The sequence below is a fragment of the Lutra lutra genome, chromosome 17, assembly GCF_902655055.1.
Source record: "Lutra lutra chromosome 17, mLutLut1.2, whole genome shotgun sequence".
NCBI lineage: Eukaryota > Metazoa > Chordata > Mammalia > Carnivora > Mustelidae > Lutra > Lutra lutra.
Genome location: NC_062294.1, coordinates 58071407 through 58099032, shown reverse-complemented (window position 1 = coordinate 58099032; position 27626 = coordinate 58071407). Strand labels below are relative to the sequence as shown.

Here is a 27626-nt window from a genome sequence, read left to right as displayed (position 1 = left end):
TTCTGTTAAGCCTCGTGTGTCTGCGTGGCGGGGGGGGGGGGGTGGTGGTGTCATGAATATAGACAGGAGCTGGACTAGGTTTAAGTTTGGCTGTTGCTATGGTTACCCAGAGTTTAGCAGTCTTCAAACATTACTAGTGATTCCTTAAAACGGGAGCTTGTTTTCCCAAGGGTTTATCTCAATAAACCTGGGTCACCTCCAGGTTTAAGTGTTCCCTGTCAATTACATCTCAGAGGAAGTCAGGATATACTATTTTCATTAATCCATTTATTAACTCAATATTTAATAAGTACTAACCACTTCCCATGTGCCAGTCACTGTACTAAATACCAAAATTTGTAATTCCTTTAATACTCTACAACCTCCTGTGACTATTTTGTGCATCTGTACTTTCTCTTTGACCTCAGCAGCCTTCCAACTTTTGTGTGCCTTGCCAACTTTCATGTCCTCTTCTTCCTTTAATATGGTCACTATCTCCAAGTGACCATGTCCCCCTGTCCTCTATTCACCTTGGAGTTCACCATCTTCTTCTCTTTATTACCTGTGTACTGGGTATGTTTCCACATTCTTTTTTTTTTTTCTTTAAGATTTTATTTACTTATTTGACAGACAGAGATCACAAGTAGGCAGAGAGGCAGGCAGAGAGAGAGAGAGGAGGAAGCAGGCCTCCCGCTGAGCAGAGAGCCCGATGCGGGGCTTGATCCCAGGACCCTGGGACCACGACCCGAGCCGAAGGCAGAGGCCCTAACCCACTGAGCCACCCAGGCGCCCCATGTTTCCACATTCTAATATGCTGTATTCCCTTGTAAATTCTAAGTGTCTGTAAGCAAGAAATTGTCTTATCAGTGTATTAGGTTTGTGACCAATGATTTGGAATCAATCTCTATGGCAGACCGACAGAAGAATTAAACGAAGGGAAGGGCATGGAAGGGTAGGAAGAACAGACATGCCTCTCCATGAACCTTTTCTGTATTATCTGCTCACCTATTTGCTCCAAATGTCAGAGATATTTTATGCTGATTTTACAGAACGACTATGACAAGTGTAAATGAAAATTTACTGTTACTCTGTATGCATGCTTACCCTCTGCAAATCTGGATGTTTTCTCAGTTGTGGTCAAAATCAGAGTGACCTAAAGCCATGTGGTCATGCATTCCAGTTACCTTAACAGGATATGGGTGGTTTTAAAAATGGCCTTTGCAGAAGAGTACAAGTATATACAGCCCAGTAACAAAAAAACTGATTTTATTTCTCACATACTTTGCACAAGCTGGAAACAGAGACTGAAAGTTATCATATATGGTGATTAGCAGACAGGAGAAGAGCCTGGTACATAAATCCAGGGTTTCCCCCCCAGTGTTATTAGCCATTCCAGATGCCATAACAAAGTACCACAGACGAGGTGACTTAAACAAAAGAAACTTATTTTTTAGTTTTGGAGGCTAAAAGTCCGAGGTCAGGGTGTCACATGGTTGGATGTAGTGAGGACTACCTTCCTGGCTTATACACAGCCATCTTCGCGCAGGATCTTCATAAACGAGAAAGAGCAAGATCTCTGTCATCCTCTTTTTAAAAGACACTAATCCTATCATGATGCACCTGCATAACCTCATCTATTCCCTAAGTATCTCCCAAAGGTCCCGTTTCAAAGTACCATCACATTAGAGGTTAGGGGTTCGACATATGCATTTTGAGAAGACATATTCAAGGAATGGCATCTCATTTTCCACCAATCACTTATTACACACCAGGGTTCTTACAGGAAAATACCAATGTTTATTTATATAAATATAGACACATTTATTTTTAGTAAAACAGTAACAAATAATTTCTCCCTGCTTTCAACTTCTCATTTCTCTGCTTTCCTTTTCCCCATCAGTTTGTCTCAGGCTTGTCAGATTTTTTACACGATGAATATCACATCTTCATACGGAGACAATATGGCAATGACTCAACTGATTCACACAATTATGAGGACTATCTTTAACCACCTGAAGACTCACTCTTTTCTCACCCCTAATCTTCTGCCAGCTGGAAGTAGCATCCTGGTTTGGCCAGGAAATCTCTTACATGTGATAGTTCCAGTCCTAAGAGACAAACTTACACTCATTCTTCATGTGATCTTAAATCAGGCTCAAAGCCCCATTCACAAATATGGACTCTGTAGTTCTACTTTGTTGTGTGTGACTAATGAAACAGCTTTAAATTACACCGAAAATAAAATATCAGTAATTCTTATCACATGAAGAGTGGTATTCATTAAAAATGACTGATCAAATCATATGAGTTTCCTACTTTGAAATTAGGACCTATGATAAGGTCACTGACTCCGCTGGTCACAAATCATCTGGTCAGAGTCACCCATGACTTCTGCTCTTTAGCTTTCAAAGTGGGACACATCATCAAACGGTCCCATTTTTACAAAACTTATGTTAGAGACAAGTGCATTTTCCAATGCCTTGGTCTCTGCTACTCTGACAGCCTCACTCTAGGGTTTCACATATTTAAAACAGACTTAGGCTTTTTCTTCAGAATGTGTATTCTGATGTCGAATCAGGGATGAACTCCGACTATATGCCTTCCCACATTTACTGCATTCATACGGTTTCTCTGAAGAGTGACTTCTCTGATGCCGAAGAAGATCCGAACCACTGCTAAAGGCCTTCCCGCATTCATTACATTCATAGGGTTTCTCTCCAGTATGACTTCTTTCATGCAGAATAAGGGATGTCCGCTGACTAAAGGCCTTCCCGCATGTTTTGCATGTATATGGTTTTTCTCCAGTGTGAATTCTTTCATGTTGGGCAAGGTGTGCGCTCTGACTGAAGGCCTTCCCACACTGATCACATTCGTACGGTCTATCTTCAGTATGAATTCTCTTATGTCGAGTAAGAGATATTCGGTGACTGAAGGCTTTTCCACATTCCTCACATTGATAGGGTTTTTCTCCAGTATGAATTCTCTGATGTTCAATAAGAAATGACTGTCGGCCAAAAACCTTACTACATTTATTGCATTTGAAAGGTTTCTCTTCAGAATGAATGTTCTGATGTATTTTAAGGTTGGCAGTTCCAGAGAACATCTTTCCGCATTCCTTACACTCAAACAGTTTCTTTTTTCTTGTATGAATTTTCTGATGTTGAATAAGGGATGAATGCCGATTACAGACCTTCTCACATTTACTACATCTGTACAATTTCTCTCCATTATGAACTCTTAGATGTAGAATGAGGGTTGAAAACCGCCTGAAGACCTTCTCGCATTTATCGCATTTATAGGTTTTCTTTGACATATGAATTCTCTGATGAAGCATAATGGATGAAATCCTATTAAAGGATTTCCCACATGCTCTGCATTTATAAGGATTCTCTAAATGGTGACTTTTCCGCTGTGGACTCTGACTTAAGGCCTTCTCACTGTCATGGGTCTTCTCTCCAGTATGATTTCTTTTATGTATAACAAGGGCTGATTTCTTATTGAAGCCTCTCCCACATTTATTGCATTTATATCTTTTCTTTCCACTGTGAATTTTCTTATGAAGTAACAGGGATGACATTCGAATGAAGTCTTTTCCACACTTTCCACACTGGTGGATGTTCTCAACAAAATTAATTTTCCGGCTCACACTGAGAGGTGGACACTGACTCAAGGCCTTCCCACAGTCAGAGATTTCCTTCCCATTATGAACTTTCCCATGTAGAATAAGAGATGTTCTCTGAATGAAGCTTTCTCCACATTTACCACATTCATAGCTTTTCCGTCCGTTGTGAATTTTCTGATGAAGAATGAGGGATGAAATCTGTCTGAAAGCTTTTCTACAATTACTGCATTCATAAGGCTTCTCTCCAGTATGAGATTTCTGATGAAGTTTAAGAGATAAGCTTTGACCAAAGGTTTTCCCACAGTCATTACATTTTAAAGATTTCTTCCCTGAATGCACCTGCCTGGGTTTTATCACAACGGGACTCTTCCTGCAGCCCCTCTTTCCGGCGGGAACCTTCTGTGAGGCAGAGACTGGTTTCTGATAGATGCTTTGCCCAGATTTGCTGCACAGATTTGGATGTAACTTCTTGGTCTCACATTTAGACCCTGAGTCTGAAAGACATCAAGAAATTCAGTATTTGTTTTCCTGTGCTGGAAAAATGAAGCTTCTGTGCAATCATTATCAATGATGATAATACCACCACCACTTCTCAAACATGTAATAATAATGCTGACGGCTGAGACAATAACTTTTTAGTGTCTTATTGTAATTTTAACATAGCAAGGGCTTTTTTAAAAAAAATAAATTTTATTTATTTGTTTGACAGAGAGAGAGAGCTCACACGCAGACAGAGTAGCAGGTAGAGGGAGAGGGAGAAGCCGGCTCCCTGGCTGAGCATGGAGCCTAATGTGGGGCTCAATCCCAGGACTCTGGGATCGTGACTGGAGCCGAAAGCAGATACATAACCAACTGAGCCACCCAGGTGCCCCCACAGTAAGGACTTTATAGAAATATTTAATAATTAGAATTCAGGAAATCTTACAATTTGAAATTAATAAAGTTTATCTGTAGGATAAATTCATACCATTTGCCACATTAAACTCCATAGTTATTCATTGGATAAATGTACTTTTATTATTCGAAATGTCTGAAATAACAGAAGATAAACTACAGATGGAAGGTAAGCTAGTAGTTGCCTGGGGTGGAGGGGAGAATAGGGATTAACTGTAAATGGACATGAAAAGTTTTATTAGGTTGACAAAAATATTCTAAAACTAGATTATGGTGATGGCTATACAACTTGTTAAATCTGTCAAAATTTGCCACTGAATTATACACTTAAAATGGGTGAATTTTACAATATGTAAATTATATCTCAATAAAGTAAAATTTTTTGTGAAGTTATAAATTTTTAAAATGTATTCTTAACATCAAATATTTAAAAAAAAACACAGAAAACAAAAAACAATCAGACTTCTGATTTCTGGCTCCTCATGTAAGAGGCTTGGAAAGCACAACTTCGAACAAGTCGAAAGCTAAACTGGTTGTAAAACCAGCTCTTCTTGGACCCATAAGAGAGGACAAAGTACAAACTACTGCCTCCAAGTCCAGTTGCTTCCAGCCATCCTGTCCCTCCTAGGGGGTAGGAGGGATAAGTATAGGCTGAGAAACTTGTGATATTATTCATACTCCTGAGGCAAAGGCACCTAAAAGACTGAGCCCTAATTCTAGGACGACAGAATGCTTCCCATCCCAACACACCTTACCCACCACGTCACAAAAGGGCTGTTTACATCAGTTCCTTCTACCCGGTACATCACCTCTGGCCATTAAGAAAAAAATTACAAGGCATACCAAAACAGAGAATTTGAAAAGACAGAGCAAGCATCAAAACCAGACTCCGATATGGCAGGGATGCTGGAATATCAGACCAGAAATTTAAAAATGATTAATATGTTAAGGACTCTAACAGGTAAACTATACACCATATTAGAACAGATGGGCAATGTAAGCAAAGAGATGGAAATGCTTAGAATCAAAGCAAAATATTACAGATCAAAAACACAACAACAGAAATAAAGAATGCCTTGGATGGGCTTATTAGGAGATTCAACATAGCTAAAGAAAGATTCTATGAGCTAACTTATCAACAGAATCCTTAAAAACCAGAAAGCAAAGTAAATAAAGACTGGAAAAAACAAAAACAAAAACAAACCAAAATCCCAGACTACCCAAAGACTGTGGGACAACTACAGAAAAAGTAACAAATGGGTTATGAGAATACCAGGATAAAAAAAAGAGAAAAGAACAGAAGAAACATCTGAAGCAATAATGAATGAGAATTTCCCCCAAATTAATGTCAGACACCAAATCATGATTCAAGGCACTCAGAGAACACCAACCAGGAAAAATGCTAAAAAAATAAATTTACAGACACACCCACACACACACTAAAGAAGAACAGAAAATGGGAGTCATAAAAATGTTCATTTAAAACCAGAATAGGCAGCAGTGTTTGGGTGGCTCAGTCGGTTAAGCATCTATCTTTGCCTTAAGTCATGATCCCAGGGTCCTGTGACCAAGCCCCTCACCGGGCTCCCTGCTCAGCAGGAAGTCTGCTTGTCCCTCTCTCTTTCCCAACTTGTGCTCTCTTTCAATCAATAAAATTTTTAAAAAATTAAATTAAAAATGAAAACCATGATAGGCAAAAAAAGTGTGGAAGACAAAAACAGGAGCAAAGAATAAATACAACAAATAAAAATATTTATTTTAAGTGTCTGGGTCATGGACATTGGGGAGGGTATGTGCTATGGTGAGTGCTGTGAAATGTGTAAGCCTGAGGACTCACAGACCTGTACCACTGGGGCAAATATTACATTGTTAATAAAAAAGTATATTTATATATGTATTTATTATATATACAGTACATATCAATCCAATTGTATAAATAATCACTTTGAATATCAACAGTTTAAACCAATTAAGAGAGATTGAATTTAATTTGATTTAATTCAGAGAGAATTAAAAAACATGGCCCAACTGTGTGCAATTAAGAAACGCACTTTATGAGGGGGTGGAAAACAATTTACCGTGCTAATGGACGTCAAAGAAAGCTGGGGTGGCAATCCTTGTTATCAGATAACTTAGATTTCAAGCCAAAGACTATAATAAGAGATGAGGAAGGACACTATATCATACTCAAAGGGTCTACCCAACAAGAAGATCTAACAATTTTAAATATCTATGCCCCTAACATGGGAACAGCCAACTATATGGACCAATTAATAACAAAACCAAAGAAACACATCGACACTAATACATTAATAGTAGGGGACTTTAATATCCCACTCACTGCAATGGACAGATCATCCAAGCAGAAGATCAACAAGGAAACAAGGGCTTTGAATGATGCACTGGACTAGATGGACTTTATAGATCTACTCAGAACATTCTATCCCAAAGCAACAGAATACACATTCTTCACTACTACACAGAACATTCTCCAGAATAGATCACATCCTGGGTCACATATCAGGTCTCAACCGGTACCAAAAGACTGGGATCATTCCCTGCATATTTTTAGACCACAATGCTCTGGAGCTAGAACTCAATCACAAGAGGAAATTTGGAAAGAACCCAAAAACATGGAGGCTAAAGAGCATCCTTCTAAAGAATGAATGGGTCAACCAGGAAATTAAAGAAGAATTTAAAAAATTCATGGAAACAAATGATAATGAAAATACAACAGTTCAAAATCTGTGGGACACAGCAAAGGCAGTCCTGAGAGGAAAATATATAGTGATACAAGCCTTTCTCAAGAAACAAGAAAGGTCTCAAATACACAACATAACCCTATACCTAAAGGAGCTGAAGAAACAGCAACAAAGAAAGCCTAAATCCAGCAAGAGAAGAGAAATAATAAAGATCAGAGCAGAAATCAATGAAACAGAAACAAAAAAAACAACAGAACAAATCAACAAAACTAGGAGCTGGTTCTTTGACAGAATTAATAAGATTGATAAACCCCTGGCCAGACTTATCAAAAAGAAAAGAGAAAGACCCAAATAAATAAAATCATGAATGAAAGAAGAGAAATCACAACCAACAACGAAGAAGTACAAACAATTATAAGAACGTATTATGAGCAACTATACACCAGGAAATTTGACAATCTGGAAGAAATGGATGCATTCCTAGAGACATATAAACTGCCAAAACTGAACCAGGAAGAAATAGAAAACGTCAACAGACCCATAACCAGTAAGGAGAGATTGAAGCAGTCATCAAAAATCTCCCAAAAAACAAGAGCCCAGGGCCAGACAGCTTCCCAGGGGAATTCTACCAAACATTTAAAGAAGAATTAATTCCTGGGGTGCCTGGGTGGCTCAGTGGGTTAAAGCCTCTGCCTTTGGCTCAGGTCATGATCCCAGGGTCCTGAGATCGAGCCCCGCATCAGGCTCTCTACTCAGCAGGGAGCCTGCTTCCCCTCCTCTCTCTCTGCCTGCCTCTCTGCTTACATGTGATCTCTTTCAAATAAATAAATAAAATCTTTAAAAAAAAAAAAAAAATAAAGAGACAAAGAACCTATACTCTGACAGCAATAAAGTACTCCTGAAAGAAACTGAGAAAGACACAAAGAAATGGAAAAATGTTCTATGCTCATGGATTGGAAGAACAAATATTGTGAAAATGTCTATGCTACCTAAAGCAATCTACATGTTTAATGCAATCCCTATCAAAATCCCATCAATTTTTTTCAAAGAAATGGAACAAATACTTCTAAAATTTATATGGAACCAGAAAAGATCTCAAATAGCCACAGGAATGTTGAAAAAGAAAGCCAAAGTTGGTGGCAGCACAATTCCAGACTTCAAGCTCTATTACATAGCGGTCATCATCAAGACAGCATGGTACTGGCACAAAAACAGACACATGGATCAATGGAACAGAATAGAAAGCCCAGAAATAGACCCTCGACTCTATGGTCAACTAATCTTCAACAAAGCAGGAAAGAATGTCCAGTGGAAAAAAGACAGTCTCTTCAACAAGTGGTGTTGGGAAAATTGGACAGCCACATGCAGAAAAATGAAATTGGATCATTTCCTTATACCACACACGAAAATAGACTCAAAATGGAGGAAGGACCTCAATGTGAGACAGGAATCCATCAAAATCCTTGAGGAGAACACAGGCATTAACCTCTTCGACCTCAGCTGCAGCAACTTCTTCCTAGAAACATCACCAAAAGCAAGGGAAGCAAGGGCAAAAATGAACTATTGGGACTTCATCAAGATCAAAAGCTTTTGCACAGCAAAGGAAACAGTTAACAAAACCAAAAGACAACTGACAGAATGGGAGAAGATATCTGCACACAACATATCAGATAAAGGGCTAGTATCCAAAATCTATAAGGAACTTATCAAACTCAACACCCAAAGAACAAATAATCCAATCAAGAAATGGGCAGAGGACATGAACAGACATTTCTGCAAAGAAGACATCCAGATGGCCAACAGACACATGGAAAAGTGCTCCACATCACTCAGCATCAGGGAAATATAAATCAAAACCACAATGAGATCCCACCTCACACCAGTCAGAATGGCTAAAATTAACAAGTCAGGAATGACAGGTGTCAGTGAGGATGTGGAGAAAGTAGAACTCTCCTACACTGTTGGTGGGAATGCAAGCTGGGTGCAGTCACTCTGGTAAACAGCACGGAGGGTCTTCAAAAAGTTGAAAATAGAGCTACCCTATGACCCAGCATCATACTACTGGATATTTACCCTAAAGATACAAATGTAATGATCTGAAGGGGCACATGCACCCAAATGTTTATAGCAGCAATGCCCACAATAGCCAAACTATGGAAAGAACCTAGATGCCCATCAACGGATGAATGGATAAAGAAGTGGTGTATACACACACACACACATATATATATAATGGAATACTATGCAGCCATCAAAAGAAATGAAATCTTGCTATTTGCAACAACGTGGATGGAACTAGAAGGTATTATGCTGAGTGAAATAAGTCAACCAGAGAAAGACAATTATCATATGATCTCCCTGATATGAGGAAGTTGAGAGGCAATGTGGGGGGTCTAGGGGGTAGGAGAGGAATAAATAAAACAAGATGGGATTGGGAGGAGACAAACCATAAGAGACTCTTAATCTCACAAAACAACTGAGGATTGCCAGGGGGAGGGGGTTAGGGAGAGGGTGGTTGGGTTATGGACACTGGGGAAGGTATGTGCTATTTTGAGTGCTGTGAAGAGTGTAAACCTGGCAATTCACAGACCTGTACCCCTGGGGCTAATAATACATTATATGTTGTTTAAAAAAAAAATTAAAAAAAAAAAAAAAAGGAAACTCACTTCAGATATAAAGACACATAATGAAAGTAAATGAATGGAGAAAAATATACCATGCTAACACAAATCAAAAGAAAGCAGGAGTAGCTGTATTAATTTTGGATAGAGCAGACTTAAAAGCACTGAAAGGTATCAAGGATAAAGGGGAGCATTCATTATATAATGACAAAGGAATCAATTCTTCAGAAGACATAACAATTCTTAATGGGTATATGCCGAACAACAAAGCATCAAATTACTCTTATCATAGTTAAGAGACTTTAACACCCCTCTCTCATAAATGAATGGACCTAGTAAGCAGAAAATCAATTAGGGAACTCAACCGTATCTTCATTCAACTGGATATAAGTGGCATCCATAGACCACTTCATTCAACAATAGGAGAAGTCACATTATTCTCAAGCTCACAGAGAACATTCACCAAGACGGACCACACTATGAGCCTTAAAACATACCTTAACAAATGACCGAAATGACGTAACACTCTCAGACAACAGGGAAATTAAAACTAGAAATCTGTAACAGAAAGATCACTGGAAAATCCCTAACTACATGAAGATTAAATAATGCATTTCAAAATAACACATGAAATCACAAAAGAAATTTTTAAATACTTTGAACTAAATGAAAATAAAACAGAACTTTGGGGCTCCTGGGTGGCTCAGTCAGTTGGACACTACTGATGGTCTGACACACAGATGCTGCTACAAAGCAACAGTAATTAAGACAGTGTGGTAGTGGAAAAAAGATACCAAGAGAACAAAAGAGAAAGCCAAGAAATATACTCTTGCATAGCTAATCAAATGATTTTCAACAAGGGAGCCAAGATTACTCAATGAGGAAAGGATGGTCTCTTCCACAAACAGTGTTGAGAAAACTGGATTATCTATATGCGAAAGAATGATCTTGGATTGGACCCTTACCTTACACCTTATACAAAAATTAACTCAAAAAAGATTAAAGACCTAAATGTAAAACCTAAAATTATTGAACTCCTAGAAGAAAACATTGGAGGAAAAGGTTTAGGATATTAGATTTGGCACTGATTTCTCATATATGACACGAAAAAGCACACGCAAATAAAAACAAAAATTAACAAACAAAAAACTCCAGACAAATGGGACTACATTAGCAAGTCAAAAGAAACTATCATAGTGTGCAAAGGCAACCTATGGAATAAGAACAAATAATTACAAATCACCAGATAAGGGACAGATATACAGAATATATAAAGAACTGTAACTCATCAACAAATAACAACCCTATTTTTAAAAATGGGCAAAGGAGGGCGCCTGGGTGGCTCAGTGGGTTAAGCCGCTGCCTTCGGCTCAGGTCATGATCTCGGGGTCCTGGGATCGAGTCCCGCATCGGGCTCTCTGCTCAGCAGGGCGCCTGCTTCCCTCTCTCTCTCTCTGCCTGCCTTTCTGTCTACTTGTGATCTCTCTCTGTCAAATAAATAAATAAAATCTTTAAAAAAAAAAAATGGGCAAAGGACTTAAATAGACACTTCTCCAAGGAAGATAGACACATGACCAATAAACACATGAAAAGATGCTCAACCTCACTAATCATTAGGGAAATGCAAATCAAACCTACAATATCCCCTCATGCCCGTAAGGATAGCCACTACCAAAAAAACCCAAAAAATTACAAGTGTTGACAGGAAGTTGAAACACTTGCATACTGTTGGTGGAAATGACAGATGGTGCAGCCATTATGGAAAATAGTATGGAGGATCCCCAAATAATAATAAATAGAAGTATTTTAAAAAAATTAAAAAAATAATAATAAAATTGAATTGTGGTATGATCCAGCAATTCCCACCTCCGGGTACATATCCAAAAAAAATTGAAATCGGCATCTTAAATACCTATCTGTACTCTGTGTTCATTGGAGCATTATTCACAGTAGCCAAGAAGCAGAACCCAAATAGCCATTGATAAATGGATTAAAAAAACTTGATATATACAGTGAAATATTATGCAGCCTTAAAAAAAAAAGGAAAATCCTGTCACATGCTACAACATGGATGAACCTCAAGGATATTATGTTCAGCAAACAAAGTCACTTACAAAAAGGCAAATACTGTATGACTCCATTTATACAAAGGATCCATGGTAATCAAAATCAGAGAAATACAAAGAAAGGTGGTTACCAAGAGCTAGGTGGAAGGATGGAGGAAGAATTAGTGTTTTGTGAATATAGTTCCAAAAGTTATTACAAAATGGAAAAGTTCTGGATATCTGTTGCACAACAATGTAAATATACATAACTATACATTTTAAAATGGTTAAGATATAAATTCAATGACAAGAATTTTTTTACAATTAAAAAAAACTCAGGGGTGCCCGTCAGTTAAGAGTCTAACTCTATCCCAGGGCCATAAGTTAAAGCCCCATGTTGGGTTCCATGCTAGGTGTGGACCCTACTTAACAAACAAAACAACAACCAAAAAAGTCATAAAACTATTAAAATAAGTAAGTAAAAGTAACCTAACCAAAGAGAAATCTATCAGAAAAGAGAATGAGTTCTTAGAAAGTAATCAAAATGAAAAGTTGTGGAAATTTTTTTTTTTTTTAAGAATGAAGAAAATGATGCAAGTGTGAAATTACCATGAGCAATGCTGTCACGAGAGAAGGCGGAACATGCCAAGGCAGGAAATGTGATAGGTGGGGATGAGGCATTAAGAGCTGAGCTTCTGAGACCAGACTGTGGGGTTCAAACCCGGCTCTGTGGTCACTTCCTAGCTGGGCTACCTTAGGCAAGTCACTGAACGTCTCTGATACCTGGTTTCCTCATATATAAGACAGGAACAGTAATAGTACTTACCGTACAGGACCAGGAGGAACCTATACTCAGAAGCACGTCTGGTACGTAGGAAGGGTTTATTAAATGTTGGTTATTCTCCTTCTGGGGGTCACACTAAAGAGACTAGAATTTATTCTTTACAGGTCTGGGGGCTTTAAGGTATGGAAACTGGCAGTTTGCAAACACCTCCAAGAGGCCACCCTCTCAGGATGAAGGGTACGCTTATGACGGCGACATGTAAGCCTCGATTCTCGATTCTCAGTCACTCACCCGCGCCCCGGCGCTTCCTCACTGGCTCCACCATCCAAGGCGCTCTCCCTTTCTCCAGCAAGGTGATCACATTTGGCCTCCGAAAGGAAAGTCCTACATTCAAGAAAAACATCAGAACTGAGCATGACATGGATGCCCAGACGTCAGAGCCAAGCCCCGTGTCAACAGGAATGAGGACTTAGGAGCACAGAGGATGTGAAGGGCAGGCAGAGGAGGAGGAGGAGGAAAGTTCAGTCACAGCAAGCAGAACTGCTAATTTCTAAGTCTACAAAGCCAATTATGCTCTTGAAAAATCAGACCAGAAACTCCGGAGGCCGGCTATTAAGATACTGCCTGCCCTTCAGCTCCCAATCCCACCCTTCTCTAATCTGTTTTGGGGTTCTGCGAACTATGCTTCTTCACCAGAAGCTCCGTCAGCATCCATCAACAGGGCTCTGCTGGTTTCAATTCTGCTTCTTTTTTCCTCACACTCTCAGAAATAGCCTCATCCTGACCCTTCATGAGTGTAAACAGACTAGTCAGCACACCTCTCCCTTCAGGAGTCTGAATCCCTTACTCTAATTCCTAAACACCCCACCCCCCTGCCCAAATCTCCCCTTGTAGCCCTAGCCCAGGGATGGTGGCTGCATCCTGCGGTTACCATCTCTGCATTACCTCTGCTACTATTTTCCTTTTAATCATAGCTGTTAAGTAGATTCTTCCTATTAAATTCTCTTAAAACAACCAGATGTCTTCAAAAGGTTACATATATATGGGACGCCTGGGTGGCTCAGTTGGTTGAGCGGCTGCCTTTGGCTCAGGTCATGATCCCAGCGTCCTGGGATCGAGTCCCACATCGGGCTCCTTGCTGGGCAGGGAACCTGCTTCTCCCTCTGCCTGTGCTCGCTCTCTCTCTCTCCCTCTGTCCCTGACAAATAAATAAATAAAATCTTTAAAAAAAAAAAAAAAAAAAAAGGTTACATATATAATTACTATATGACAGCAATTCCACTCCTACGTATATACCCAGAAGAAATGAAAATACACAATCACACAGAAACTCATACATTAATATTCACAGCAGCACATTCATAATTGCCACAGAGTGAAAAACTGCTCAAATGCCCATCAACTGGTGAATGGATACACAAAATGTGGACTACTACTGGCCATGAAAAGGAAGGGGGCACAGATAATATGCTACGACGTAGATGAACCTCAAAACTATAATGTCGGGACGCCTGGGTGGCTCAGTTGGTTGGACGATTGCCTTCGGCTCAGGTCATGATCCCGGGATCGAGTCCCACATCAGGCTCCCAGCTCCATGGGGAGTCTGCTTCTCCCTCTGACCTTATCCTCACTCATGCTCTCTCTCACTGTCTCTCTCTCAAATAAATAAAATCTTAAAAAAAAAAACAGAAAACAAAAAAAAACTATAATGTTAAGTGAAGGAAGCCAGACACAAAGGATCACATACTTATGATTGCATTTCTATGAAAGGCCAAGAATAATTTATAGACAGAAATCAGATTAGTATCTGCCTAATCTGGAGGAATTAGTGGGCAAGAGGAAATGAAAACTGATTGTTAATGTATATGGGGTTTCTTTTAGGGTAACGAAAATGTTCTAGAACTGACTGGTGATGGATGTACAGCTCTGTGTATACATTAAAAACCACTGAATTATATACTTTGTATGTATAACATGTGAATTATACACAAATAGAACTGTTTTATTTTTTTAAGATTTTTTTTTTAAAGATTTTATTTATTTATTTGACAGACAGAGATCACAAGTAGGCAGAGAGGCAGGCAGAGAGAGGGGGAAGCAAGCTCCCCGCTGAGCAGAGAGCCTGATGCAGGGCTTGATTCCAGGACCCTGGGATCATGACCTGAGCCGAAGGCAGAGGTTTTAACCCACTGAACCACCCAGGCACCCCACAAATACAGCTGTTAAAAAACAAAACTGCAGTGGCTTCTGTTTTCCTAACTAGACTAATTTATGTCCCACAATGGGTTGGTTGTGGATTACAGGGTGGAGAGAGTCTTACCGACAGAGACCAGGTTCTGGTAGTTCTCCAACATGACATCTTCATACAGGTCTTTTTGAATGGGGCTCAGCCATTCCCACTCCTCCTGGGAGAAGTAGATGGCCAAATCCCCAAATGTCACTGGCACCTGAAACAGAAAGTCACATGTCCTTTCACCACAGGTTTATGCTTCCAAATGGCTAGAGACAATAAGGAATTTGTCCCAAACATGGGAGATCCCTGGTGCCAGGAATCTTCAGGAAACATTTGACCTTCTGAGGCCAAGAGCAGCAGGTGCATTAAATAAAACATAACACAATACAATACGATGTAGCTATTATTAAAAACTATGTCCCATAAAAAGCAGTTCCAACTTGGATTTACTGGGCACTGACAAAGGAAAGGCATTTTTCTAAGCTCCCGCAGGTACTGACTCATGTCAGCCAGTGACCACTGGTGAGAGAATCACAGCAATGTTACAGATGAGGAAGTGGGAGACCCAGAGACGGGAGCGCCACAACTAGTGAATGGAGGACCCGGAGTTCAATCTGGATATGGCTTCTGATTAAGGCCCCTAATTACACACTCTCTAAAGAGCCAAAGGTTCTTTGTAGATGTAACCAAGGTTACTGATCACTTGACCTTAAATAGGGAGATTATCCTGGATTATCTAGGCAGATGACGGAATCACAGGAGCCCATAACAGTAGGGAAATTTTCTCCAGCTGGAAGAGGGGAGTGGAAAAGAAGTCAGAAATCTGAGGCCTGATTTGATCTGCTATTGCTGGCTTGAAGATTTTGGGGTGGGGAGGAACATGTAGAAAGCAGAAGAAACTGGGGCGCCTGGGTGGCTCAGTGGGTTAAGCCGCTGCCTTCGGCTCAGGTCATGATCTCAGGGTCCTGGGATCGAGCCCCGCATAGGGCTCTCTGCTCGGCAGGGAGCCTGCTTCCTCCTCTCTCTCTGACTGCCTCTCTGCCTGCTTGTGATCTCTATCAAATAAATAAATAAAATCTTTAAAAAAAAATAATTAAAAAAAAAATAAAAAGAAAGCAGAAGAAACTGAATATGCTAATAAACAGTGAGTTCTGAAGAGCCTCAGATGTGACCTGAGCCTCAGCCCTGACCACACAGCAAGCCAACACCTTTTTTCAGCCTTGTGAGATTGAAAGCAGAGGACGCAGCCATGCTGCACTATGCCTGATCTCCGACCCACAAACTGTGTGCCATAAATAGGTGATGTTCTGAGCAGCCAAGTTTGTGGAAACAAGTGTTTGTTAGAGAAATCGCATTCAAGATGCTTATTTTAGAAAACCACTTCATCATCTAAAGCGGTGAAGCATGCTTTTTAACAGAAGCTTGACTCACTGGCCTGACTGCAAAGAACCCAATCTGAATGAAAGGTGATGTGGAATCTCTGAAATCAGAGAGCTCTCCTCCTTGTTAGTACGGGCTATACACATAAAAGCAAAGAGACATTAACAGATTAACTCTAGAGCACAACCTCGAGTCCTCCTCTGCCTCAGCAGACGCTGCCTGGGCACTCCTGTCTGCCTTGAGAAAGGATGGTGGCTCTCCTCCTCCATCTAGGAAGAGCCGAGGCACACAACCCAGAGATGCTAAACAAACAGGCAAATAGCCATAAGCACACTGAGAAAAAAGGAGAGGAGGGCGCGGAGTGGTTACATGGGCTGCTGGAGCTCTTCTCATCCTCCTACCCTCCATGGTTGATGGGGGGAACAAAGACCAGAACTTGGATGGGATTCTGTCAGGCAGGAAGCTTCCATGGAAGGAAAGCAAATGACCCATGTCTTACAAGATGGAACTTCCCTGCAAGAACAGTGACTACTTACCTTGGACCTGGACTTCCCTCGCGCAGCAGGCATCCTTTCCTCCCCCTTGAGGGTCCGCATTTGGAGAAGGGCAGAGCGCAAAGAAGGTGGGGCTGTGGGAGAAGAGAAATCATGAGGATAACAGGGCCTTCTGGGTAGTTCCAGAGTCTCTAGGATAAGAACTCCCTGGTCCGTCACCCTGGCCACACATGCATGCGCAAGCACACATACACACAGGTGCACAGACACACATGAAGGGAGGTCAGAATATGTTCTGCAGCATTCCTGACCCTTGTCAGGGAAGGGGCAGAGCCAATGCTATCTGTTTCCAAGATCACAGAAGGCTCCAGATCAGGAGGCAAATGAGACACGAAGACAGCTCTCCATCTGTTTGACAAACACTTGCTGTCAATGCCAGGCATTGTCCCAGGTGCTGAGGAAAGAGCAGAGTTAGACCAGAATTACCAGCTCCCCTGTACCTTACACTCCACCAGGGATGGCAAGTTCATATAGAACACAGCGTCAGCTGAGATCACTGCTATATAAACAAAACAACCCCCCCCCCCCAAAACAGCGCTGGGGGTGGAGAGGTGGTTGAGGGAGGCCTCTCCAAGGATGCAACACCGAGTCGAGGTGCGACTGTAGTACAAGCGTCAGGCACTGGATGCTGGGAAAGAGCGTTCTAGGTAGAGGTACAAAAGGTGCAAAGGCCCTGCAGCAGGTGTGTACTTGGTGTGTGGAGGAAAGTAAATGGTGTGCTTAAGCAGAACGAGTGAGATGGAGAGTTCTGAGATGGGGAACTCTGAGATGACTGGGATCAGGAGGGGCCACATCACGAAGGGGTTGTGAGTGGTCTGGAACTGGTCCTAAGCATGATAAGATATCACCGAGGGAGCAGGAGTCTGAGGAGTGGCGTATGTGACTTAACATTTAACAAAACTTGGTGAGTGGCCCTGTGGTGAATACACTGCGGATGCTGGTGAGAGGTGGAGGGATGCAAGAGCTGAAGAGGCAACTCATCAGGCAGGTTACGTGTGATCTGACAGCGAAATTCGGTGGGATGGACCAGGCGCCTCTATCACTGCGTCACTCTGCACCTATGCTGTTCTACATGCATTAGCTACTGGTGACAACTGAATTCTGGAAATAAGGCTACTGCAATGGAGTGTTTAATGTTATTTAGTTTCAATTAATTTTTTACTAAAGTCTTAATAAAATAATAAATATTAAAGTCAACAATTAAAATTAAATCTAAAATTAAAAACTGATCCTCGATTTAATTACTGTAGAACTTTGAGGAATGTTTGAAATAACTGACTGTGTGAATCTACTTTTCCAATGATAAGTTTTATGAAATTTAAATGCAGATCAAGAGGCACCTGGGCACACTCCGAATCCACAGGGACAGAAGCTCCCACACTTGGTATCTGCCCAGACCTCATCTATGTAGCTCACCTCTGTAGCTCTTCATCTGTACCCTTCACATGGCTCAGTTGGTTAACGTTTGCCTTCGGCTCAGGCCACGGTCCCATGGTCCTGGGATCGAGTCCCATGTCGGGCTCCCTGCTCAGCGGGGAGTCTGCTTCTCCCTTTCTCTCTCCCCCTGCTTGTGCACTCTCTCTCAATAAATAAATAAATGAATACAGATCAAACAGTAAAAATTAAGTGTCTGAGTTGAGGTGTACTGCATGTGTAAAACAGATTTCAAAGACTTAGCATGAAAAAAATGTAAAATATTTCATATTTTTGTTTATATAGATCACAAATTGATGGTTAGGATATATTAAGTTAAATAAAATGTGCTAAGATTAACTGTAACGATTTTTTCTCTCCACTTCTTTCAAAGTGGCTGTCAGAATATTTAAAATTTATGTCTTGCGTTAACATTTTCACAGGGTAACACTGCTCTGTACTAGAACCTATACCATTCTACTGCCTCGTTTTCTTCGTAGCACAGCCTGCCTCCCTAGAACAGCTTACTTTTTGTGTGGGGACAATCTCCCCCACCTTGACCTGGGCTCCATGAGAACGAGCTACTTTGACTGTTTTATTCACTGTTCTCCTGGGAGCTGAGGATGTGCCTGCACAGCGGAGCGCTCAAGAAATACTTGTTGACTGAATCAATAACCAGTCTGGACGCTTCCTGCATGATGAAACCGGGCTGACATTTTATGTCCACATCATCTTACAGAGAAACATTTCTGCTAGCAGTCACTCCAACTCTAAATTTGTCTTTTGGAGAAGGCCACAGTCTACAGAAGGCAGAAATGGAGTGTCCTTTATATATCCCCTTTTTGAAAAATTTGAAATCCAGAGAAAAGAATAGTATAATAAACAGCTGATTCCTTTTCCACCAAATGTTAACATTTTCCTTTTTTTCTGCAATCATTTCTGCGATCAAAATTCATGTCTACATGGTTCAGCACATACCTCTAAAGAATGCCATCAACATACTTCAGTGCCAACAACAGTGCAATAGTGAATATGTCGTAAAAATCTTTTGATTTTTCTTCTCTATTATTTATTTATTTATGTATTTGAGAGAGAGCACAAGCGAGCACAAGTGGTGTAAAGGTCAGAGGGAGAAGCAGACTTCTTGTTGAGCAGGGAACCTGATATGGGACTCAATCCTAGGACTTCAGGATCATGACCTGAGCCAAAGGCAGACATTTAACAACTTAGCCACCAAGGCGCTTTTGGTGATTTTTGGTGATTTTTCTATGAAAAAGGTACAGTAGCATACAGTCTGGAATATGGAAATACAAGTATCTCTCTCTACAGATTTTTTTCTATGAAAAAAGGTACAGTAGCGTACAGTCTGGGATACAGAAATATGAATATTTCTCTCTACAGATTTTTTTTCTCTCTTGAGGGTGGAGTTAGGGAGGCCAAATGAAACCAAGGCCATAGTTATGTTTAGAATTTGAAAAAAAAAAAAAAAAAGAATTTTTTTGAGAATGGGTATGTTTTAATTCAAATGCAAGTCCTAAGATCACCCTATACTGCTTAAAGGAACCCAGTCAGAAGAACATTTAGTTTATCATGCTTCTCTCTTTACAAAGAGAAAAGCAGTAGTAGTAAGCAATAGTAATAATACTAAGACTAATACTAAAATGAATACTGAGTGCTTAAACATGCAAGGTATCACTTTACGAAGATCATCATTTAATCCTCACTCCACTAACACCATTTCCAGATGAGGAACATGAAGCACAGAGTGGGGATCACTTGCTCAAGGTCATAGGGTGGAAAGTGGCAGAGCCAGGATTCAAGCTGAGGTTAACCCAGATACCCCGCTAACCCCCTGGGTCAGAGGGAAGGGCTGTGTTAAACACATCACTCTGAGGGCACCTGGGTGGCTCAGTCCGTTAAGCGTCTGACTCTTGATTTCGGTTCAGGTCATGATCTCTGGGTTGTGAGATCGAGCCCCACGTCAGGCTACACATTCAGCAGGGAGTCTGCTTGAAATTCTCTCCCTCTAGCATTGCCTTCCCCACACTCTTTCATACTCACTCTCTCACACTCTCTAAAATAAATCAATCTTTAAAAAAATAAGTAAACACGTTATGCTGGAGTCAGACCACCTGGGTGTGATAACTCTTTTCATTTAGGTGTGCTACCATGGCCATGTTACTTATAACCTCTCTACCATTTTCTTCCCCGTTAAATAAGAATAATACAGAACTCCTGGAATTGTCATGAGGATTAACAGAAGTTGAATGAAGGTCCTGCATCTCTCTTCTTCCTCATGCAGCCCTACTTGACAGTCCCCGAACGTGCTACCACAGCCCTGCCTCAGTTCCTCACTCATTTTGCTCTATGCTCCGATGTTACTTCTCTGCCAGTCTTACCCTAACCCTTCTAATAACACTGCAACCTGCCTCCCACCCTCCTACCGATCACTCTCAGTCTCTCTTGTCCAGCCTTGACTTCTCTCTTCTCCAGAACTCTGATCACTAATGCTCTATTACTGAGAGAATAAAAAAGATGTATATTGGTCTCTGCCCCCTTCTTTGGTAGCACAGAACTGCTAAAGCGCTTGTAAATTTATAAGTGATAAGAACACTAGAAACGTCTCTTGTTCTAATGAGGTGACTCTGGGTCGCTCCTGGACAGGGTCTGGTCACCAGAAAAGACCAAGCCGTGAGTAGAAACTTGAAATTTTCCACCTCACCCAGCATCTTCCAGGAGAGAAGCTGCAAATGGAATTAATGACTGATCATGCTTCCAAGAGGAAGCCTCCACAAAACCCCTACAGTATGGGGTCAGCAGAGCTTTCAGACTGGTAAACACATCCATGCTGGAAGGGCAGCACACCCCAAATCCACTGGGACAGAAGCTCCCCCACTTGGTATCCGCCCAGACCTCATCTATGTAGCTCACCTATGCAGCTCTTCATCTGTACCCTTTATATAGTCTTTACTAAACTGGCAAATGTGTTTCCACTCTGTTCTATGAGCTGCTCCAGCAAATCAGTTGAACTGGAGGAGACGGTCACAGGAACTTCTGATTTGTAGCCACGCTGGACAGAACTTGTGGGTAGCCTGGGACCTACTATTGTCATTGGTCGGTGAAGTAGAGGGGCAGTCTCATGGGATCGAGTCCTAAACCCATGGGATGATGCACTATCTCCAGGGAGATAGGGTGGTTAGAACGGAGTTAAATTGTAGGACGCCCAGTTGGTGTTGCAAAATTGCCTCATGAGGGAAAAACCCCACACATCTGGTATCAGAAGGGCCATGCTATATGTGAGTAAAGGACACGCATGCGGAAAGACTGAGTCCTTCCCCAAAACACTATGTAACTTGTTTGTTTAGTCTCTGGCGCTACAGTCTGTCTCCATCCACTTAAGCGCACACCCCAAGTGTCACAGTGTGGTGCCTTCACTTCTTCAAAGAGCTGTTCCAGGCCCACTCAGGTAGGGAAGAGGGACCTCTTCAACCTGAGTGCAGTTCTTTGGGTGGGATACTAGTATCATGGTCAGTGCTCAAGTAAGGGTAGCTGAATTTATCATTACTGTTGTTGTTAGGGTGGGGTGGGGCCAGTGCTGTGGGCTGCGAGTCTAAGAAAGGCTGAGTCACTGCCTGCCCCCTTGCTCTGCGGAAGTGCTCAGGTGTGTGTGCTGAATATGCTCACCCCTGGGGGACGGACGGCGTCACCTCCTTGGCTAATAAGTACAAGAATGAGGGCTATAAGGGCACCTGGGTAGCTCAGTGGGTTAAGCCTTTGCCTTCAGCTCGGGTCATGATCTCAGGGTCCTGGGATCGAGCCCCATATCGGGCTTCCTGCCCAGCGGGGAGCCTGCTTTCCTCCTCTCTCTGTCTGCCTCTCTTCCTAATTGTAATCCCTCCTGCTGTCAAATAAATAAATATATTAAAAAAAAAAAAAAGAATGAGGGCTATACAAGGTTTTTTATTTATTTATTTTTTTCATTTAAGACAGAGAAAGAGGGCACAAGCAGGGAGGACAGTCAGAGAGAGAGGGAGAAGCAGATTCTCTGCTGAGCAGGGAGCCCAAGGTGGGGCTCAATCCCAGGACCTTGAAATCATGACCTGAGCTGAAGGCAGATGCTGAACTGAGCACCCCCAGGTGCCCCGAGATATTTTATTTAAAAAATTTTTTAAAAATATTTTCTTTATTTGAAAAAAAAAGAATACAAACAGGGGGAGGGGCAGAGCGAGCAGCAGACTTCCACTGAGCAGGACGCCCATGTGGGGCTCAATCCCAGGACCCTGAGATCATAACCTGAGCCAGCCACCCAGGTGCCCCTGTACTAGATATTTTAAATAAATCACATGATCTTCTTCCATCTTTAGAACAAAAAAGGAACCTCGACATGGACCTGCCTATTGCCAAAAAGCTTTAAGTAATGGCACCTAGGCTTGAGCCCCTACCAACATGCAGCACAATCTCCCTCTTGGAGTGGCACAGGTATCTATACGTGAAATACCCCCGCTGTCCGCTCTGGCGGGGTTTAAGAGACATCAGCGCGGCACCACAGTTACAAGACATTTACCTTTGTTATAGCAGAGCGGCCACAGGACTTGGGGAGATTCATGTTAAGGTTGAGGAGCTGTGACTCAGTGACCAACCAAGTGGTCCATTCTGTGACTGTGCTGAGCAAGGCTAGACAAAGGGGCCTACCCAGAGTCTACAGAGGCCTGAATTCTCTCCACATTAAACTCCGGCAGGGTTATCTGGGTGATTTGTAGGACCTGCCAATTTCCATGGTGTAAACACTCCTCTGAGGGCCCCACTGTAAGCTACCAAACTCATGTCACTGAGCACAGAACTGGGGAAAGGTTTATGATCTAGTGTGAACCAGGCCCAGCACTCCACTACCACAAAGTCTCTTAGAACAAAGCTGCATTCTTTGTCTGGGAGTTCTCCTACTTTTGACTAACAGCCCCAAACTGTAATGGTAATGCCCAGTTCTGTGGTCCAGGACAGAACCCAAAGCAGCTTTATCATTATAGAAAACTTCAGCTGGTTGATTCTGCTTCATTTTCAAACATCCACATGACCGGCATCCTACATCATAATAAATCTGAGCTTGTCTTGATCTAAACATCATACTTTAAACTATTTACCAGTTAATTACATCCCTTGGCTTTTCCCTTCCACTTCCTCAGGCAGAACAGATTATCACAGGAAGGAGAATCGTGTCCACCTTGTGGTTTCTCAAAGCTGCTCGCACTAACCCCAAATTAGAAAACCACAGCTCCTGCCCACAGAACAATTTTCTGAGAAACTCAGCACTGCTGGGGAGGAGGGAATGGCAGTCGGATATTAGATAGTTCTGGATTCAAAATTTGCATCTGCCACATATCAGGGTAAAGAAAACCCTTAGCTGTTAGGAAGTTTACACGAGCTACCTTTACAGGAGCTATCCTCAGCAAGGGGCACACAGTAGTTTCTCACCTTCCTTATCCCTTTTATCTCAGGATACACCAAGCACCCAGAAGACCAAGGAAGCCTGAAACCCACTCAGAAGGCTGTGGGTAGAATTCTCATACAGTGCAGGCCGGAGAGGAACTAGCACAACCTCAGTGGAGAGTAATTTGGCAAATCTTTGAAAATTGAAGGTACACATCCCCTCTAACACAGTAAACCTCATTTCCGGTACTGTGTTTGGAAGTCCTGCATGGGGATAAAATGACACACAAAGGTATTCATTGTGGCAAGGCTTGTAGGAATAGGCAGTTAAGGTTCTACAGTTAAGGGCATGAGCCTGGAGGCTGTCTGGGTTCAACTTCTAACTCTGCAACCCTTCTCTGGGTGAACTCTCATGTCCTCTCTAGGCCTCTGCTTCCTCAATTGGCAAATGGGGCAAGTAACAATGAGCTGAAGGCAGACACTTTAACCCACTGAGCCACCCAGGTGCCCCAAATAAAATCTTTAAAAAAATAAGTAAAGGAGCAGCTGGGTGGCTCAACGGGTTAAGCCTCTGCCTTTGGCTCAGGTCATGATCCCGGGGTCCTGGGATCGAGCCCCGCATCAGGCTCTCTTCTTCAGCGGGGAGCCTGCTTCCCCCTCTCTCTCTCTCTCTGCCTGCCTCTCTGTCTACTTGTGATCTGTCAAATAAATAAAATCTTTAAAAAAAAAAGTTAAAAAAAAAGTGAGTAAGTAAAAACTTTCCAAGGTGATATTAATAGGAAGTCATAGTTCATTTTATTTTTTAAAGATTTTATTTATTTACGTGGGAGAGACAGAGCACAAGAGGGAGGAGGAGCAGGAGAGAGAAAAGCAGGCTCTCAGCCGAGCAGGGAGCCTCACATGGGGCTCGACTCCAGCATCCCCAGATCATAACCTGAGCCGAAGGCAGACGTTTAACCTGAGCAACCCAGGAGCCCCAGGAGGCCATAGTTTAGGACCATTACGCCAGTCTCTATGAGCCTCAGGGGCCAGGGCAAAAGATCAGATCCACCCCCCCACCCCGCCCCCAAACCCAGACCTTAGTGCTGAAGGAGAAAAGTCTGTGATAAGCTCAAAGCCAAACTCTTGGATTCCCTGATCAATACCACCAAGTCACTGCTGGTGGCCCTTTCCAGCTTTGGAGCTGAATGAGATGGGAAATCTGCGTGTTGATCCTGGGCTTAACCCACCGTCCCTTCACCCTGCTGTACTTCTCCCACCACTTATGACTGCTCAATGCAAACTGAACTGTCCTCTCAATGCACACTCCAGATGAGTAGTAACGGGTCTCGCCAGTTGACTAGCACAGTGCCTGACCCGTGGCAGGCCACTACACCGCCGAGTAAGTGAAGCCTCTCAGGGCCCACCCAGACTGCAGAGCACAGACACGCGCTCACCTAGAGATCACCATCGCTTTGTCACCGCTCTCCTCCAGCCCCCCACTCTCCTCCCTATCCTCACACCTTAGTAAAGTCCACGGCGTGCCCTCATCATGGCTCCATACACCAGTGGTTCTCAACTGGGGTGACTGTGCCCTTCAGGGGACACCTGGCAACATGTGGCAACATTTTTGCCTTCACAGCCCGTAGAGGAGGGGGATGTGCTGCTGCCATCTGGTGTGCAGACACTAGGGATAAGGCTAAACACCCTACAACAGGCAGGCCCTCCCCCCACCATATACACACCCCTACACAAAAAATTACCTGGCCCAAAACATCCACAACGCAAAGAAAGAGAAACCCTGGTCTGACACAGGAACATCTCCGATTCCGGTGTTATTGGGAAATACTCCTCCTTGGGCCCTGCTACGTCCCAACCCGGGATATTCAGCTCACAGGCCCCGTCGGGACATCTCTGTCCTGCAAGACCCCGGACTCCTGGTCTGCCCGCCCAGGACCCCGACCAGGAAAGTCTGGACCATCCAGCCTAGACTTTAGGGTTATTTTATATGATCCTGACACGCTCGCCCTGGGCTCAACTTCTGCTGTTCTTCCCCCGATCTTGCTCTCTAGGGGCTGTGAGATCCTTGGGGTCATTATCTCATAACCAAGCACTCACTCACGTGTTCCTCACCGGCCACAAGGCTAAGATCACTACTACCACCGTCCCTGCGTGGGGAGAGAACGAGGAGAAGTGGATTCCCGAAACCTCTCTGGAAGCTGCACGAGGGGTGAGTGACGGAACCCGGAGTCGCCGGCTGGAAAGGAGAGGAGCGGCCCCCGAGCCAGAGGTCCCCGCGGCCACGTGGGCCTTGCTCTCCCTTCCCCTACACACTGAGGCAGCGGCGCTACCGGGAGCACCGCGCTCCACCGTGGGGCCTTCCTCTCAGGCTCCGAGACCGAAGCCGCCCCACATTCAGCACCGCGACCCTACCTCCGCCCCCGAACCTCCCACGACACCCAGCGTGACGACCCACGGCACCCGCAGCTCTGCGCCGGGGTCGCACCCGTCTCACCGAGGGGCACTCCGGCCTCCCCCCACCCCAGCCGCGCGGAACCCTCCCGCCGGGGCAGAGACGCCAGCGCAACCCCACAGGCGTCCCACACGGCGAGCACCGGCCCCCGGGGTCTCAGGCACCGCACGAACGCGCTGCGCCAACAGGAGCCTCCGTGCCGCCTGCACACACTCGCCGCCGCGCCCACCAGCGTCCGCTCCCCGCTCCCGAACGCCCCGTCCCGCACAGGGAACCCCACGGTCCGGGACACGCGCCCGTTCCCACACCTGCCGTCCGTCTCCCGCACGCAGCCGCCACCACGCATCCCGCACAGTGCCGGCCTCCACCGCGCACGCAGCCCCGGGCGCGTACTCGAGCCCCGCGTCACGCCCCCCACCGTCCCGCGCCGCCTCACGACCCCGCACCACCCCCGACCTGCCACCCCGCGCCTCCTCACGACCTCGCACCGCCCCGCGCCCCCGCACAACCTCAGCACCTCACAGACACGCATTCACACTCACCTCAGTCCTCAGGGGTCGCGTCCGAGGAGCCCCCCGCGCCTGCGCACTCTCCTCCGTAACCCCAGGCGCACCCGCCGGCCCCGCCCCCTCACACGAGCAACACGTAGACCGGCCGCCGGCCCGCCCCCTGGGCGTCCCCAAGAACGCTCAGCCCCGCCCCTAAACAAAGCCACGCGGAGCGCACGCGCTCACTCACCTCTCCCGGGACCTTCCCACAGCTGGGCCGAGCCCCACCCCCTCCCGCCCACGCAAGGCACGTACGTAAGCACTGCCGCGCAATCAGAGCGGCCCTGGGGCCGCTGCCGCACGCGCCGCGCCAGGCCCCGCCCCTGCACCCTCCCACGCAACACACAGAACCGCGCGCACGCACAGACCCTTCCGCGCGGTCCGCGGACTCGCTGCTCCTAAGTCACGTAGACGCCCTCAGGCGCGGTCTTTCCGTGATCCATTGCGCCAAACCCAGCCTCCGCGGCTGGCCACCCTCATCGCGTGCACACCCGCAGATGCCCGTCCGGGGGCTTCTCGACCCAGCGCCCTCCCCGCCGCACTGCAGGGCTCACCGACGGGTGCTGCCGCGCGCACTCGCGCGTGCGCACTGCGAGCTCAGGCTGCACGTCCTCGGGGCCTTTGGGGCGCCGCGCGGTGCGGCCCGGGAGGGCCAGGCCCAAAACGTGCGATTGAGGGACCCGGGCTTGCGCTGGCAGAGATCTGTCAGGCCGCAGTCGAAGGGACCCGCAGGAGGGACGGAGGAGGGATGCTCCTCCAGGGCCGCAGGGAATCCCACTGGCGCCTACGTAGAACGAAGAACCCCAGTATCCCTTGCGTGGCGCCTCCCCGGCCCGCAGCCTACGTTTCCCGGGAGCTCCTGCGGCGCGCGATGACGTCACGGCCAGGCGCGACGGCGGCGCCCGAGGCCCCGCCCCTTTCGTGGTAGGGGTTCTGAGAGGCGAGGGGCGTGTGCTGCGGACCCGACCCGGGCGC

General features: G+C 44.4%; 1 protein-coding gene across 14 annotated transcripts in view; it reads right to left on the bottom strand.

The window, feature by feature from the left end:
* Window positions 1-1228: 1228 nt before the first annotated feature.
* ZNF667 (zinc finger protein 667) overlaps window positions 1229-27626 on the bottom strand; it is a 47454-nt gene continuing 21056 nt past the window's right edge. For 2 of the 14 annotated variants that reach the window (XM_047711650.1, XM_047711651.1), the window contains 6 exons: window positions 17182-17208; window positions 17011-17142; window positions 16797-16888; window positions 14968-15094; window positions 12939-13031; window positions 1229-4095 (listed from right to left, as the gene is read on the bottom strand). In XM_047711650.1, coding sequence (XP_047567606.1) covers window positions 2516-4095; window positions 12939-13031; window positions 14968-15094; window positions 16797-16888; window positions 17011-17142; window positions 17182-17197 — 2040 coding nt within the window. In that variant the 5' untranslated portion in view covers window positions 17198-17208 and the 3' untranslated portion in view covers window positions 1229-2515. Of the gene's footprint in view, window positions 4096-12938; window positions 13032-14967; window positions 15095-16796; window positions 16889-17006; window positions 17209-23365; window positions 24089-25153; window positions 25239-26645; window positions 26722-27019; window positions 27444-27626 lie in introns of those variants that run through there. The other 12 variants (XM_047711653.1, XM_047711663.1, XM_047711655.1 and 9 more) reach the window with 11 other exon arrangements.